General features: G+C 37.7%; 1 protein-coding gene across 1 annotated transcript in view; it reads left to right on the top strand.

Moving 5' to 3' along the window:
• THADA (THADA armadillo repeat containing) overlaps positions 1-17,278 on the top strand; it is a 153,210-nt gene that overhangs the window by 94,850 nt on the left and 41,082 nt on the right. Inside the window, exon 31 of the mRNA XM_077175845.1 lies at positions 12,422-12,507. Coding sequence (XP_077031960.1) covers positions 12,422-12,507 — 86 coding nt within the window. The remainder of the gene's footprint in view (positions 1-12,421; positions 12,508-17,278) is intronic.

The following is a 17,278-nucleotide window of genomic DNA, read 5'->3' on the forward strand; positions in this document are numbered from 1 at the left end:
TACATAAAGGATTTTAGAATGTCTTTCTCCCCAGATAGTAAAATTTTGTATTACGAGCATCAGCCTTGCAACACTGACTTAAAGCATAGGGATTTTAACTGATGGAAACTATTTTAGCAAATTTCAAATGTACTTTACATTCTTGCACACTTTGAGCTAAGGCCTTCCTTCCTGCCTGCCTTCCTTCCTGCCTGCCTTCCTGCCTGCCTTCCTTCCTTCCTTCCTTCCTTCCTGCCTCCCTCCCTGCCTCCCTCCCCTTTTGCTTTAAATAAATGAATTCAGTGTGGTGGTGTCATTTAAAAAAAAAAAAGCAAATGGAAAAACCTCCAAGAAGCAGCCCAAACAAAAAAGGATATTGAAATGGTGTTTTCTGGTCATTTTAGTGTCCCACATTCAGTGTGCAGCTTTACTGTTGGTGGTTGACTGGGTGAAGTTGAACAACTGCTCTGTGATCAACAGTGGAGTGTGAGGGTCTTGTTCTTGCTTTTCCTTTTTCTTGTTCTAAAGGACTTTTAGAAGGTTGCTTGGAAACTGAGTTGTGAAACTGTGTGTGTGTGGGTTTCTGGGTGTTGGGAGAGCCTATTAGGAAACCAGCGCTTTATTCTTGCCCTGTTGTTGGACTTCTTGGTAGGCATCTGCTGCTGTCAGAGAGGGTGATGGCTGGCTGGACCTTCAGTCATGTACAGACATTCCTGCCTTATTTCTGTTCAGGCAAAGAGTGAGCACCACAGAGAGAAGTTAATGGATCCCCATCTGGCTTTTCTGCCTTTTCCATAAGGAGATAATTTACCATGTCACCGATACTGCAGGGCAGAGACTATTTGAAAAGAGGGTATAAGAGGCTCTCACTGTTAATCTTAAATGGCTAAAAAAAAGTTAAAATAACAGGAAAGTGGTTTGTGAATCTGGGGAATTATTTCCAAACATCAAATTTCAATCACATTTCTGTGCTAGTTCTGTTAAGTTCTTGCTGGTGTTCTTTCAACTATGTACTTCCTTTGTATTATGGAACAAACTTCTCTGAAAATCTTGAATTGCAAAACTTTGGATTGCATATGTAGTTCTTAAAAATGAGGCTCAGTTGTCATGTGTATGTATTTGGAGGAAAGATTAAAGTTTTCAATGGTTTCCTGAACTGGGTGGGGTTTTTTTTTGTTTGGGTTTTGGTTTTAGGGTTTTCTTTGCCTTTTCAGGGCCAGAATGTTATTTCCTCTCATCAGGATTTATTGGTGTAGAATAGCTCAAGATTCTGTTGCACATTCCATATAATATACTAATCTCTTTTTTCTTCTCCATGCTACGCCCTGATTTTCCTTTAGAGAATCAAATAATGGGTCATATTCCCCAAATCGAATTTCATGAAGCATCCCTTTTTCAGCTGGTATTTTCTATCTGTTGTGAAGGCAGACTTCTCATACTGATGGGGCATGGTTGCTTTTTCTTCTTGGCTTTTTTTTGCACCTTCAAAACAGTAACATTTCAAAACAAATATTTTCATTTTTTATGTTTTGAATGAGACCCGCCTTTTATCCACTTCTTAGGGTGATGGTTGAATCTTTTCACTGTATGTTTATACTTCACTTGGTGGGTTTTTTTTTTGCTTTGAATATACCTGTTTGTTAGTCTAAAGTTGTTTAGTAATGTTACTGCTTTCCTTCACCTTCACACCAGTGTTAGTTTACTGCATTTTTTGCAAATGTGGGAGATGCAGGGTGTTTGAGAACAGAAATTTAAAAAAGATATAAAATCTGTTTTATTGGAGAACATAGGTGATGGAACAAAACGATGTAAATTAGTCTGATGAAAGCTTTCAAATATGATCAGTTTATCACGCTAAGTCTTTGAAAGAGTTCAAAGCTCTGTCATATGAATTATTTTTTTCATAAATTTAAAAAAAAATTCAAAAAACTTAAAAAGTTTTTAGCTCAACTGCATACCAGGAAGTTACAAGAGTAACTTGAGCTGCCTTCTGCTTCATAAATACAGAACGCTAGAAGAGCAGCCTTTGGATTTGGTAATGTGTTGTACAGAAGTCCCAGAAATATCTTTGTTGTTTAATTTGTAGCCTTTGGCATGGCAAAGTATTGGTATTGGAAAATCTGAGAAATCATGTCATTGCATGGCTTTGCTGTAGGATGCTGCTTTTCAGCACTTTGAGTTGGATTTTCTTTTTCCGCCTTCCTACTTACTGGAGACCACAGGAGGGGGAAAAGACTTTGAGGTTCTGCCAGAAGTCAAATAACATTCTCTGCTAACCTCTAGCCATGTGCCATTTCTTAGCTGAGAGCTTGTCTGCACTGGGAGAGTTTACTTCTAAGAAGGTGGCTTTCTTGAAACTGACTTGTGGGGAACAACCGTGTATAAAACCAGTTGGCTTTGCGTTTTGCAAGGAGTCACGGGTTCATCTGGAATGGACCACCTGCGGTGTTTTTATAAATCAAATAACCCTGCAGTGCTCTGCAGTGCTGCTGCTTACAGCTCTCTGCTTTATGGTTGGCACTGTTAAAAATACAAATGGGTCCTGCACAAGATTCAAGCTCGCACAACGAATACATGGAGAAGTTATTTTAGTCACGGGCTCAGCACGAGGTTCACTGTTCGCTGAGATATGTGCTGCTTGCTTTTGCTCTGGCTGATTCTCCCATGATCCAGCTATGACTGCTTTGAATGAGGAAAATCTATCTCCTCAGTATTTTATAGCCCTACAGAGTATGGTGACTTGCCAAGTTTTGATGGCCATGGAACTCCATCAAGCCTGTTGTATCCCTTTCCCCCTCTGCTTTTGGCAGTGCGATGTGAGTGACAGCAGGCAGATGAGCAGTCTTGGGTCCTTCCTAGGAGGAACTTCACGCGAGGTGCATTTAGGCCATCTGTGTGGAAAGCAAGAATGTGGCCTCTTTGTGGTTTCAGGACTTCATGGCTCAGACTGTAACCAAAATACGCCTTTTTTCTCCTATGCCTCTTAGGAGAGACAGTCATGACTCCTAGTGAGCAGACTATTACATACAAAGCAGGGGCACATGCAGGCATACCTAGCCAGAGATGCAATAATGCCCATGGCTCTCTGCAGCTTTGCAAGCAGCCTCTGTGATTTTTGAAGTGGTCCTTATTTGGGAGTTGGAAGTGGTTTTTTGTACTTTCAAAACAGCAAGAAGTGGGGAGAATGTAAGTTTATCCTCCTTGGCAGAGAGTGAAATCCTCCTCTTGTTTTAGTACTCTTGTCTCTTCTTCCACCAGAAGATGAACCTTCTTGTCCTTCCAAGGCCATGTCTGCACTTGGCATCTCCCTGTTTTATAACTTTTCCACTTTTTCATTTCTGTCTTTAAAACCTACACATTGAGATAAGTGCAGTTATTTATCTTTGGTCATTAGTGGTCTGTATGTCTTGTACAGCCAAGTTCAAAACTTGAAAATAGTTTTAATGATTGAGCCTTTCTCTGCAGAAGTTTATTTACCAGTTTTCAAATTGAAAACTTAACTTCCTGTAAGCTGGAGCAATAATTCCTATTTACCCTTGTACACACAAAATGTGAAGGGAAATTTTTGTTGTGCTGTTCCTGCTGAAAATGAAGTGTACCAGTATGAGCAGCTCACAGAATCACAGAAAATGCTGAGTTGGAAGGGACCCGCAAGGATCATCGAGTCCAGCTCCTGGCCATCCCCAAGAGTCACACCATGTGCCTGAGAGCATTGTCCAAATACTTCTTGAACTCTGTCAGGCTTGGTGCTGACTCACCAGTAGTTTGTTAATCTGCACATTCTAACCCATGGGCCTTGTTTAGCCTCATTTGTCTTTGTTTTTGAGAACAGTCATAGCACGTCATTGTTCATAAATGTATTCCTAGAGGCACTAATTTAAATCTTACGTGCTTTTAGCAGGCTAATTTAGGTTTCTGTGCTGCTCCAAGTCCACTCTTTCACCAGTTTTGATAACAGTATCCTTAACACGGCTACAGACTGTTTATTTAGGCAGTTGGTGATTGCTTGTTTTGGATCACCCACTTTGGATATCAGTAGAGATGTTTGGACTTCAGGCTGAAGTTTAAGATGTACTTTGCATAAGATAAAATAGTGTTTGACTCTGGTTCATAGGTATATTCCTAACTTAACTAGGAACATTCCACGAATACTAAGTTTTGGATGAGGTTGTTTAAGGTGTTCCCTCCACCAGTGCAACATTTGGAGTAGGCAGAAACAATGCACAATTACAAATTTTGGACATAAATCCTCACTTATATCTGAAAATGCTTTTCAGTAAATAAGCATTAGAGTTTTCATACTTTTTCTTCATAAGTAAGCTCCTTGATTTAATTGTATAAAATTCATTAAATTTGCACATGGGATTAGTTTGACCTCTTAAGTTTTTTAGGATGTTGCTCAGGGATCACATGAGGTTCTCATTAGGAGAACAAAAAAGAGAACAGCCAGGATTATTTTATCATTCAGGTATGCTAAAAACAACACCAACAAAACACAGCCTTTCAGTATCATTCACCAAGGACAGCTGGAGCACAAATTAGTTTTTCTTAAGAGCTGAAACTCAGGATGTTCTTGGTGCTATCACAATGAAAAAATGATTTGTGTAGCTTCTTTTTGAAGCAATAAATTCTCTGCATTTACCAGGAAACTAATAACAACATAATAGTCTGGCTTTGAGGATGGTAGAAAAACTTAAATCCCCAGACTAGCAACTCCCTTTGGAGACAATGCCTGCTCTGATGCTGGATGAGCTGTCCCTATAGAATGGGCAAGTGAGGTGACTGTGCACATGGTAATTACTTGGAGAGGATCTCAACAGCACCAAGTAGGCAAGCAGATGCACTTTTACTGATGTTTGTATTTCTGTTTCTATGTGCGTGTTCCTGCACTTCCAGGAACTCAGCAAGGTTTACTTGGTATTGCAGGCTTCATTATTACTTTTATAAATGCTTTCCATTAAATGTAGGTCTGTTGGCCGTGATGTTCATTGATGGGCTGGTTTTGTATTACATGGTTAAAAATGCTATGGACAAAGTTTAATAATTAAATCCATTATTAATGTCTCCTTAAGAAGACAAGAGGAAGGCCATGCATGTTGATTCAGTGCTACAGATGTGGGCTCTGAGAGAAAACAGATTAAAATATGAATGCTGCCCTCTAAACAAATACACCCCCAAAAACCTCAGTCTTTAGAATACTGCAGAATTTGAAAGCTAATAACCAAAGCAACAGAAGAAGATTTAATCTTTTAATCAGCTGCTCGCTGTATGTGTAGGAGTGATTTCCATAAGCTTTGTCGCCTCCATAAATGACAACTGATCCTTTACCAGATCACCCTGCAGGTAAAATGTGGTCAGCACAAAGCCAGCTTGGCCTGGTTCATCAGGAGCCCTCCAAGGATAGAACTCCCCATGGACAGCCCTCAAGGATTATGTAGAGTTGACTGTATCAAAACTCAAGACATCACAGATGTCACAGATCAAGATTCAAGACATCACTTTTTGGTGTGTTTAGAAGACATTTTAGCTGACACAATGGCAGGTCATATATCAGAAGAGTCTGGCCTCCAGAAGGAGGAATACTTTTGGAGATTGGGCATTTTTCAGCAAGGAGTCTGCTGGGAATTGATAGAGAGGGGAAGATAAACTGTAAACCCAAAATTTAGTTGCCAGTGTGCCAGCCACTGGCAGAGATTCTGGAAGACAAAGCAGAGATTCTGGAAGACAAAGGCACAGTGGGAAACTCATAATAGGAAGTTGCACAGATCCCATCCCTAAGTACCAGCTTTGACATGGTGGACTTAATAAAAATTCTTTCCTGTGTTTATGTAGTGCTAAAGATGAAATTCCAGCCTCTAATGTTCCTAAAATTTTGACTACCAGAAATGTTTATACAGTTCAGAAATACAATAATTTTTGCAATTGTATCCTGTGCATTAACTTGAATATGATGTTCAGGAAACAAATTCTATCAATCTGTTGGAATCAAAAACTGTATGTAATACTGGTGGCTAGAAAGTAGGAGAATTTGGGGTTTAAATTCATCACCAGTAAGCTGATCTATTTTCTGCCAACTAAAATATAAATTTCTTTAACAATGACATGTTATTTATACAGAAGAATAGGGCAGTGTTTAGTAATTGCAGTGTTTCTTTTATTATGGGACTTTTTCTAAAATTATATTGGTAAGTTTAATAAGAACAGGTCTTCCTTCCAGGAACTTAAGTCCTTTCCGGCCTTTCTAAAGGCTCCAGAAACATACAGCATTACAGTAAGAGTGGCTTTTTCTTTGAAGACCAGAGAGGGAGTAGGCAGTTTATTTAATTAATTGATCACTTTTAAAATTGAAATGAAAACAGTCCTGCAAGTCATTAAGATGAATCTCTTCTTCTTCACAAGGTAGCTGTGAACTGACCTTTGGAGGGGTTGCCCTTGTGATCTTGCCAATTCTGGTGTCTTTACCCTGATGCTTAAGAGTGTGTTTTGATGGTTTTGGACAAAATACAAGGATTTGTAGGTGACTTGTAAGTTGTATAATTTTGACTAAAGTTCTACATCAACTTGATTTATTATTCAAATCTTGTCACCAGTTTTTAAAGTTAGGAGCTGAGATTAACTAATCTGAGTTGCTAAGAGTCACTTGAAAACTGTATTAAAAAAATATTGTCAGACACTGTTAATTATTTACTGTTTTACTGTGACCAGACCTGTAATGTACATGTTACATTATTAGGAGGAAATTCTATTTTGTTAGTTATTTAATAAAGTGATATTCCCATTTCAGAAATAAGATTAGAAGTTAAAAAGATTCATAAGGCAGCACTGGGTAAAAAATCTGCAGTCTTTCAGATGTTTCTAAAAGTTTGGCGACTGCAAAATGCAAAGCTTTTCTGAGACCTCTTATAAAAGGTTTTAGGAATCCCTAAGACAGCTAACTACACTAAGATACCTGTAGCTAACCTCATCCACAAAAGAGATATTATGGATTTTTATTTGAGAGAAATTAATTGTAAGGATGCATATGAAATTTCTTAGTGCTCATTGAGAGTTTGAGGAAATATGCTTTGATTTTTATGTTGTTACATTTTTAGTAAATATTGTAAGTTGCTGTATATTAAATAGTGCTTGTGCTGCTAGTAGTTTTCCAACATCTGTTTCCTAATGAGGAAAAATATGAGCAAAATAAACGAGCTCTTTGGAAAACATTGAATTTCTAGAATAACCAAAAGCTAATGTAATAAACATTAACATGAACTGCTTTGATTTCATAATCACTAGCTTGTATCTGTCTTATTTATGTAACAAATGCAATAAATTAATGTTACAGTTGTTGTTGCTCATCTTGAAGTCAGGTGGAAAAAGAGGAATGATCCAGGATAAAATAGCTGTCAGCTTCTTAAGCCATCTGAAAACTGGGGGTTTGGGAAGATAATGAGAATCTGCAGAAGTTGTACATCAAAACTGTTTGGTCCTTGCTATAAAGGGGTGTTGGCATCCTGACTTTAATACAGAAATTTGGATGGTTATAAATGGTGCCCTTTAATAAGTAGAAATGCTGTTTAAGGGCCTCTTCAAACCTTGCTGGTTACAGAAGCAAGAGATTGTCTTTTCCCAGTGTTCTGACAGAATTGAGGCCAAATGTGTGAGCTTTCCATGTTCTTTGCTCCTTGTTGTTTCTCTTGGAAAAAAAGGTAATTTGCTCCGTAATTCATTAATATTGATCTTGTTTAAATTAAACGGTAATACAGGAGAAACTGAATTTTAAAAGTTAAGCCATGTGTTTCTGATAGAGTTGAAGCAATGAAGTTGTGGGAGCCAAGTACATGGGAGGTCTGTGACCACATATTCCTGATTTCTTCAATAAATGCCAGCTTGGTTTGCATTAGATCTGCCATCCAAAATAAGCAAACCAATGACTACCTCAAATTCAGTGTGACTTAACTATAAAAGGTGAATCAAACATTTTAAAGATAATATTTGTAGAGCTCCAAGCTGTGATAGTCTAGGATTGATTTCAGTTGCATAGTCCTAAGCTGCAATCAGTGGTGCTTAGTGGAGGTAAAGGCAGAGCAGAAATCAAAGCAGCCCTACTGCTACTGTAGGTAGCCAAAGCCAGCTGGAGCAAACCCCAGTGCTGCACATGGAGCTTCTGAATCTGCCCAGTCTGATTTACATCTCCTGCAGGGAATGCTTCCTCATTCACCTACCAGGCAGTTCCTTGTTGAAAACAAACAGCTCTTTGTTACTCTGGTCATATAATATTCTATAAATGCTTAACCTAGGCCTCTTCAAAGGCCCTGTGAATGGGAGCCTGTGAATTTTAACGGACTCTTTAACTCCATTAACCTTTTTCTTTGAAAAAAAACTCCCTGGACTCCTAAGAGCTAACAAAAGGTTTCCTCCTGCAAGTGTCTTGAACTCTTTTTAAATTTTATGTTCACATGCCAGAATTGAAAATGCAATTGCAAAGAAGTCTGTCTATTCTATCCCCAATCACTTGTTCAGCATTAATGACAAGAAGTTGAGTAAGTTTGGAAGACTTTTATTTTCAGGATCTAATCCAGAAATCTGCTATGAAGTGTCAATAATATGCAAACTGGCACCTGTGTTTTCAGATTTTCTACTGTTCAGCCAGGCCTACCTAAAATAGTTAGAAAAAAAAGACACTTATTTCCATCATAGTGAAGATACTGTTAGGCCAGAGCTTTGGGCAATAAAAAAAAAAAAAAAAAAAAGAAAAGGCATAAGCCCTTTAAAATCTTCAGTCCAACTTTACTGACTTGTGTTCTTTCAATGGTCTTGTATATTCTATGGAGTTCTGTGGTTGTAGAATCATAGAATCACCTGGGTTGAAAGGGACCTTAAAGATCACCTAGTTCCTACTCCTCTGCTGTGAGCTTGGGACACCTTCCACTAGAAGAGGCTCTTCAGAGCCCCATCCAACCTGGCCTTGCACACTTCCAGGGATGGGGCATCCATAACTGCTCTGGGCAGCCTATTCCAGTGCCTCACCACCCTCACAGCAAAGGGTTTCCTCTTAATATATAATCTAAGCCTGCTCTCACTGAGTTTGAATCCATTCCCCCTTGTTCTGTCACTACAGGCTCTTGTAAAGTCTCTCTCTTGCAGGCTTCCTTTAGGTACTGGAAGGCTGCAATATTTTTGAGGCTGAACAATCCCAATTCTCTTAGGCCATCCTCATGGGATGATCTGGTAAGGACACAGCAGCTCCTCCCATAGTAATTTTGCTCTTCTTTATTAAATTAGAAATATGTTTTCTCTGCATCTTGTTCTTGCTAAGTAGTAATCCAAAGTAGTAATCCTTTCTGTTCCTGCCTGTTGCAGGAGTTTTCCTTCCCTCTGCCTGGCAGGTCCAGTCTGTGCCTTGACTTTCACATATTACCAAGGGCAGACAGCCTTTGGCCTCTCTTTGGTCCAGTGCATTGAAACATTCTGCAGTATTAGCTGTTAGTGAAACTTATTGCAGCAGTTGGCTGTGACCTGATTTTTATTTCCACCTGGACAGTCAAGCTCCAAGTGAGACCACTATGGAGAAGTACTAAAAAGTGTGGGGCAAGCTCCTAAGTGCAGTAAGGTTCCAGGAGCAGGCTGGCTATAAGCTCTATATCCAAATACAAAGCAACAATTTGAACTTGTGAAAATGATGGTTTAAGGCATCTGCACACAGTATGTCAGATGGCCATTGGGTCTTTGGTGCCAGCTCTTTGACTTCCAGATGTGCTGTTATTATACTAAACGACTGGCTAGCATAGACAAAGCATTGCTTTAATCAGGTATGGATCTGTGCCCTGGCATCACTAGCCTGCTATTAGTATAGATGTGTAATAGTATGAATATTGTTTTGATAGCTATTTGATATTTCTGTGTAGATATACCCTTAGATAGGAGAGTCCTAGCTGTCTCTAGCTCTACCCCATTCAGACTCATATACAGTTTATCATCTGGAGTGAGCCTATGATGTATTTGTTCCCATTAATAACCAGGTTGGAAGGGAAATGAAATAATTTTTGGGTTTTGGACAGAAAAAAGGAATGATGTTCCAGATGTCTGGAGCTCCCACCTTTTGCTACTGCTGTGACTTTCTTGTTTGGAGACAGATTTCCTCAAATCTTGTTTATGAGAACACCACTTTATTGGTATTGGTGTTAAAAAGGAAACATCTTGTACTGTTCCCATGTTGCTGAAGTTCTGCACGAACAGGTCGTGTTAAATACTGTGCAGTGCATCATTTGAAATGTTCAGCATTGTGATTTTTGGCTGTCAGATCTGTTATGTAAATCACAGTTTGATTGTCTTCAAGACTGAGCTTTCTGCTGCAGTCTGAACAACACTGAAAAACACTGAACAGCACTTGGTTTTGGAAAACTGAATTTCCTGTTGTGTCCGTCTGGCACATATGGATGAGAATTCACCAGTGCAACAGAACCAGCCAAAGACAAACGTTTGGCATGTTTTATGCTGGAAAAGTCTCATTTCAAAATCAAAACATGCATATGCACATACTTTAAATGAAGTGGTAAGTGCTTAAAAGGTGGACCAGAATAAAAAACATGCCAGTGTTGTTGTTGCCTCTTCTTCAGTAAAAGTTGCATCAGCCACATTTCGCTCAATTTTTACATTGGAAATTTTCTTTCCACTGAAAACATGGAGTGATAAGCAAGTCTTCCACTTTTTTGGGGGAGCTGAAGTGCAGTAGACCCATTAGGTTCCTCATATTGGCTGGAAACTGTTGTGGCTGCTTTCATCCATTTGTGAGAGACCTCTTGTGGTTTGTTTTTTTTCTGAGCCTTTGACTGATCAGTCCCTCTGTTTTCTCATGGGTTGAGCTCCCAGCTCCATGAGTATTCCTTGGTTGTGTTTTTATTCATGTTTGTGAAGAACAACTTAGGCAGCAACTGAATGCCCAAGATACAGGAAAAATCTTTGCTTAACCAGGGTGGATAGAAATTAAGTCTACCTAATATGACTCTGCAAAAATAGGCCATATCAAAATTACTTTGGCTTCTTAAGGCTTTGGTTCTTGTTGATGATGCATCTTCTCAGCAGGCAGCTTGTAGCTCTTGAGCTTGAAGAGAAGTGGTAGGAGGCAAGCATGAAGAAGTTTGGGGAGGTATGAGCCTAGACTACTTCACTAGTAAGAAAGTGTCTAAAAAGTCTCTTTTTATGCAAAAGGAGAAAAAAGCTCTTCTGAAGAGAGATCCTGCTAGCACATATTCTGCTGTGTGTTATGTAGATGCCTAATATTGTAGGGATAAAAGAAAGTATAAAAGAAAGCATTTTGTATAAAGGAAGGTGTATGTATTCTAGGCTTCTTGCAGTTTATTACTGAAGGTGAGCAATGTTTCTGGTTAAAGTTGTCTTTTTTAATAGGTTCATAGGCTAACTCTCCATAGGGAAATACAGGGGCCAAACTATGCAAGAGCCTCAAACCTTTCATTTTTGTGTCATGATCACTTATCTTACTTGAAAAAGCTATTTTTTTCCCTTGAATTTTAAAGATGTTAGAGTTCAGAATATTTGTTGGAACATTTTTAATTAACAGTTTTTGAAAGAGTTTCAAACATTAAGATAAGCATACAAAGAAAGTGCCAGATAAAATAAAAATGAAATACTGAACAGAATTAGTCATACCTCAAGCTTGTGCTGCTTGATTCTGAAAGTTTTTGTTTTAGTACAAGTCCCATTGGGCTCTTCAGAATAATTTCTGTGTTTTGAACTAGATTTCCTGTTTGTTCACATTTTTATTTATATTTTTAAAAAGTTTTCATGGCTAAATATGTTTCAGTGATAGTACTACAAAGAAAAATGAAGTTTTCAACCTAATTTTATTTTTCTAATTGGAGAGAAAATAGATGTTTCTCACTTGCAAATTGAAAAGGTAGAGCAGAAAGTAGCTTATTACCAATTTCCATTATATACACAAAATCCCAAATATTCTTGTTTGGAAAAAGAAATACCTTATTTTAGAAACATGAACACCTCAGGTCTTCATCAGAGCAGTGAGAGATCCATGGCCATTAAAAAGGTATAGCAGTTACCTTGCAAGGGAAGTTTCTCTTTTATGAGCTGTAACAGTAAGAACTGAAGATTTCTTTTTCCTGATGCATTTAGTTACACACATTATCTATAGACAAAAAGACCTTGTAGGTGCTACAAGGAGCTGGTTCATGCAGTAATAATGAAGTGCAATGGCTGGAAGAGGAAGGTGTTGCTGTTCTGCAAGGGAGACTGTCTGTCAGAATGGACCAGGAAGTGAAGCTTAGATAACTTGTCCTAATTATTTTATATATGCATTCTAATTTGACCAATAGCTTATCTTCATTAATTAAAACAGACATGCCAAACTAGTTTGTTTTCTGCTGTTTCTGAGCATAAGGTTATAAGGATTTAAGCTTTAAAAACGTGATTTTTTTTCTTTTAGGCTAAATCCTTGTTTGGTGACCAGAGCTGCCTATCTTGATGTCCTTGTGATGTTGAGTACCCACCTAGAGAAGTTTCAAAAGCAAGGTAAGTGAATATACTGTTCCATACATCAGATTTAATATTTGTATCTATTCTGAGCTCTGTTTAACCTGGAGAAACAACAGTAAATTACTTGTGCTCAAGGTATCTACTGACTTCTGCAATCCTTTAGCTGCCTTGTAGAAGAAGGCCCTTTATTCTGCCTTCTCAAGGGTTAGTCCTGGGTTTTGTTGAGGAGAAATGTGAGGTACAGTTCCATGTCAAGGCTTGAAGTGATGATCTTGCAGTATTCCTAGTCCTAGAATGGCTAGCAACAAAAAAGATTCTCTTCATGTTTCAAAGTGTTTTTTTAATCCAAAATCCACATCCTGGACTACTGCAACTTTAACCTTTCCAGAAAACCACAGAAATGTTTTTTCGTGAGACACCTGAAATAGTTTCAGGGAAAGGGTTTTCTAATGTTTAGAAGTTTTATAAAAAACAACTCTGAGAGATTCTTTCAGTTTCTTTTTTCATTTTGATTCTTTATCAATGGGAATTTTTTGAAGGACCAGTAAGAACTATCAGTTTCTTTTTTAATGTTGTAGATTACAGTTAGCAGCAGTACAAAACAAGCTGTGAACAATAAGAAAAAACAAAGGTATGGAGGGAGGGACAACCTTTCATGTGTGCCAGTGTGTAGGCAGCTTTCAGTCAGCTCTAAGTAGCTTCCTTGTGGGCCTGTTTTGTTCACTTATGAAGAAGGGAGTAATAAATTACCTTGTCAGTCCAGGAAGGCAATTAAATAGTTCTGTCATTTTATTAAAATTCTTAACACTGCATTTAAGTCACTGGAACCATTCTTTATTTCAGAGACTCATGTTATGGGCATTATTAATTTTATTAATTTTAAAACCAATTCCTTTTGCTTTTTTTTTGCCTAGACCTTTAGTTGATGTAGTTCCATTCTAATTTTAAAATTGCTACTGGTGTGATTTCTTGTAAATGTACAGTTCAAATAGGGATAGTTTTTAGGAAAGCAAATTGGTGATGAACATGTCTGAAATCAACTTCTTCAGACAGGTTGATGCAGAATTAGCCCTCACAACAGAAGGACAGACATGCAGAGTGACTAGGCAAGGGTCACACGCTTTTTAGGGTGAAATGCACCACTTTATCTAAAGCAGTTTCAATATAACATGTTTTTAGGGATGATTTTTTTTCCTGGCTATTTACTGTTTTTTCTGGGGCTAAGATATATCTACCAACAATAATTCTTCTATTAAAAATATATTTTCTTTTTTTTTATTACTACAGAATAAAGCTTTTTAAATCTTCATATGCCATTGGCCTTAGAGATAATCCTTTGCAGTACATTAAAAAGTCTAGCTGTGTATCACAACTACAAAATAAACAAAAACAACCTCCAAAACCTCCTTCAACCATATTTGGGCTCATTACCCTTTTACTTTGAATACTACTTTTTAAAAGAGAGATCCTTTTGGGAATATTAATTTTTCCAGTTTTTTAACATGGTCCTCTGCCACTGTTCAGCTCCTTTATAGTATGAATCATCCTGGTTTTTCTGTATTCTCTTCATCTGAAGATTTTTTTCATCTTCTGATTATTCTTGCCACTTGCCCTTCAGTTCTATTTTTGTATTTTCTTTTAGGAAGGAACAGCCAGTACTCCAGGGGAGGGCTTCTGCTTTTGCTTACTTAGTGGGCATTGCATTCCCTTTATCAGTCTCTTTCCAATTTCAGTTATCCTTGGGGTTTTTTGTCTGTTCTGGTTTTTAAACAATTGCTGCACATTTGCAAAGACTTTTATGGAGCTCTCCACACCAGGAAACTCCCTCCCTTTTTTTTAATGCCCCTGACTTGTGAATAGCCCTTTGAGCCTGAGGGACTGCACCATGCTGTGGCTGGATTACCAACTGTAGTGAATTCATTTCTTTTTCAAAGCTCATGTGGACTGTACCAAACCTGGGTGCTGTAAGGTACATTTTCTGCAGAAGGAAAGCAATTATTTTTGCAGATTCTCTCTGCTTGGGTATAGTTCATCAGTATTGTTTTGCTTAAAAGTTTCATTCCTAGGTAGGTTTAAAATTACATATTTCAGGCAGTGTCTACAGAGAGTAAAAATTTAGGCTGGAAGTACTGTTTTGAAAACCTAAAGATACATTTGGGACAATTTTATGTATCACAGGCAAGAAGTTCTTCTGAAAGGAAGGAGTTATGTGTTTATATTAAATAGAAACTGAGTGTCCCATGACACAGTTAGAGAAAGACTAAACTCACCAGTTAAAACTGAATGTTTTGAGTCTCCCATTTAAATGTTTTAAAGATATGATTATTAATTGAAGCGTTATACTTTTCTGAGATTAAATATCTTACTCATTATGCATATCTCTGGTTATGAGCCAATTTTTCTCTGTTCTAATCTTGATTTGTAAAGTTGTTTCAATGAATAAAGGGTGAGGGACAAATCCAAATAAAACTGTTTCTTGATGTGTTTATCTAAGAGGCCCCAGGAAGTGCTGTATATGAGTTCCAGGCCACAGGCTAAAACTGATTTTCATCAACAGAAATGGGAATGCAATGTAATGAGCCTGCAACTGGTTAAAATCAGACCACTTCTAATTGATTATGCCTGTCTAAAGAGGCTACAATTACAAAGAGGTTTTCAGAGAACAGCTCTGCCTAGGCCTTTCCTACATTATGATTATTTTCTGTAAGTGATTTGTTGTTTTCAATTAATAAAATCTGTCTCTTAAAGTGCAGGATAGCCCTTAGGGAATTTACTTCACAAATTCAAAAAACATCATCTTTAAAATGTTGGCTAAGGAAGGCAGGGAGTAATGGATACCAAAAGCATCTTGTCCAGCTAAAAATGTACTGCTGGTTAAATGATGATTATTTATCTTAAACAAAACAAAACAACCCAAACCCCATAGTTATTCCTATTTGCTGGACTGGATGGAAGTGTTGCCTGATTCATGTCACTGGGAAAAGACAGTTTTCTTTCCTTGAGGTGAAGGTGATAGGCAAAATCTAGAACTTTTTTCTCAGCTTCTGATATGTCTGAGGGCTTTCAGATATGCTGAGACAGTACATTTAGCCAAGACTATATAAACTTAAAAATATTTTGATTCTGTTATCAATTGTGGTTGGAAGCAAGCCTTAAAAAAATGAAAAAATAAAAATACAGAAATACTATTTTTACCTTTATTGAGAGTAAAGAAAGTTCTTACCAGCTATAGGATTATTTGATGAGCTAATGTCTATTGTCACTACTAATAGTTATTAGTAGTGTCCAGGGAATTTGTTCTTGCAGACCTCTTTGATGTATTTTCTCCACATTAACTGTTTTTATAGATCAGAAATCACAGATGTCTAGGGCCTTTTCATTCTCCTGGGAAAACAATGCAGTCCTCTTGCAGAGGATATTCTGGCACTTCCTCCCTGCTTCAGATATTACAGAGGAATAAAGTAGCATTTGTAGGCAGATTGGGGTGGGGAAAATGACCTCAAGTCCAGGTGAGAACATGTTCAGCCTTAGCTGTGTATATGGTTATTTGCAAATTCACAAGTTTTGATCAGGAGAAGTTAGAAGCAGAGGTCTGTAGAGCTCCAGATCCATGTGTGCATCTGTGGTTACACACTTTCCTGTACACTCAGAGATGGGCTTTGCAAGAGATGGAATACAGGACTCTGGTGTGATACACTGTTTCACTAAGTAAGATTCCTCTGTTGAATATATGAACTTCTGAGAGGATCTGTCATAGACATTCCTGCCTTCAAATCTTCTGGCAATTGGTGTTTGCAGCAAAACAACAAGATGACAGTATTACTGTGATCTGCAGTGCTGCTCATGCAGGAGCCAGAGTGTTGAATTGCAGAGAAAGCTCAGATCTGCCATGCTCTGTCTCTCTGTAACAGATGAAGAATGCCACAAGACAGAGTGGTCTCATTTTCCCTCTTGCTCACATCTTGAAAAAGTTTTCTTGTAGTATTTTGTTGTTTTGTGAGGGGAAAAATGGATGCAACTCTCTGTAATGGACTTGACTAATAGAAGTGCATTTTGGCCAGGGTTGTGTTCCAAAAAATGCCACTTGTTGATAGAGCTCTGTCAATGTAAGTGAAGTAGGATGTAGAACAGAAGAGGGAAAAGAGGAAAGAAAATTTTGCTAAAGATAATCCTGCCAAGTTGTTACTTTATCCTGTATATATGCTGTCAGTCTGATTTGGCCTGTTGTCAAGTATAGTGTCTTCAAAATTCAAGTTTGGTGGGAAAGAGAAAACATTTAAATAGGATGTCAAATAGGTTGAATCTGTGATTTAGGAAAAGATGCCACTTGTAGTCTAACTAAGCATTTTTCCTTTTTCCATTTGAGGTGGAAGAATTTATAAAAGTTCTTGAAATTAACCAAACTCCAGTGTTGTGGTTAACCATGGGAACAGTTCCTTAGTATTTACATGATTAATCCTGTTCATGGAGAGATTGTTTTGATACCAAAATGGAGTAGCCAGTATTCTACTCTTAACTTATTTTCTTTCCTTGAGTTTTGCAAAAACATAATTCCATTTTCTTGCTTTCTTCCAAATAGCTAAACCTTCTGTAGATGTAGGTTAAGATTCTTATATTCTGCTCATGAACTAAAGAAATGGTTGCAAAAAATACTGTACACTACACATAGTGTGTGTATGTTATGAGAAACATGAGGTATTATTTCAACTGTCTGCTGGTTTTGTCCTCAAATACAATGAAATACTTATTTTTAAATAGCATACAGAGCAAATACCATTCTCATGGTTATATTTGTCCTTTTTAATTG

The sequence above is a fragment of the Agelaius phoeniceus genome, chromosome 3, assembly GCF_051311805.1.
Source record: "Agelaius phoeniceus isolate bAgePho1 chromosome 3, bAgePho1.hap1, whole genome shotgun sequence".
Taxonomy (NCBI): domain Eukaryota; kingdom Metazoa; phylum Chordata; class Aves; order Passeriformes; family Icteridae; genus Agelaius; species Agelaius phoeniceus.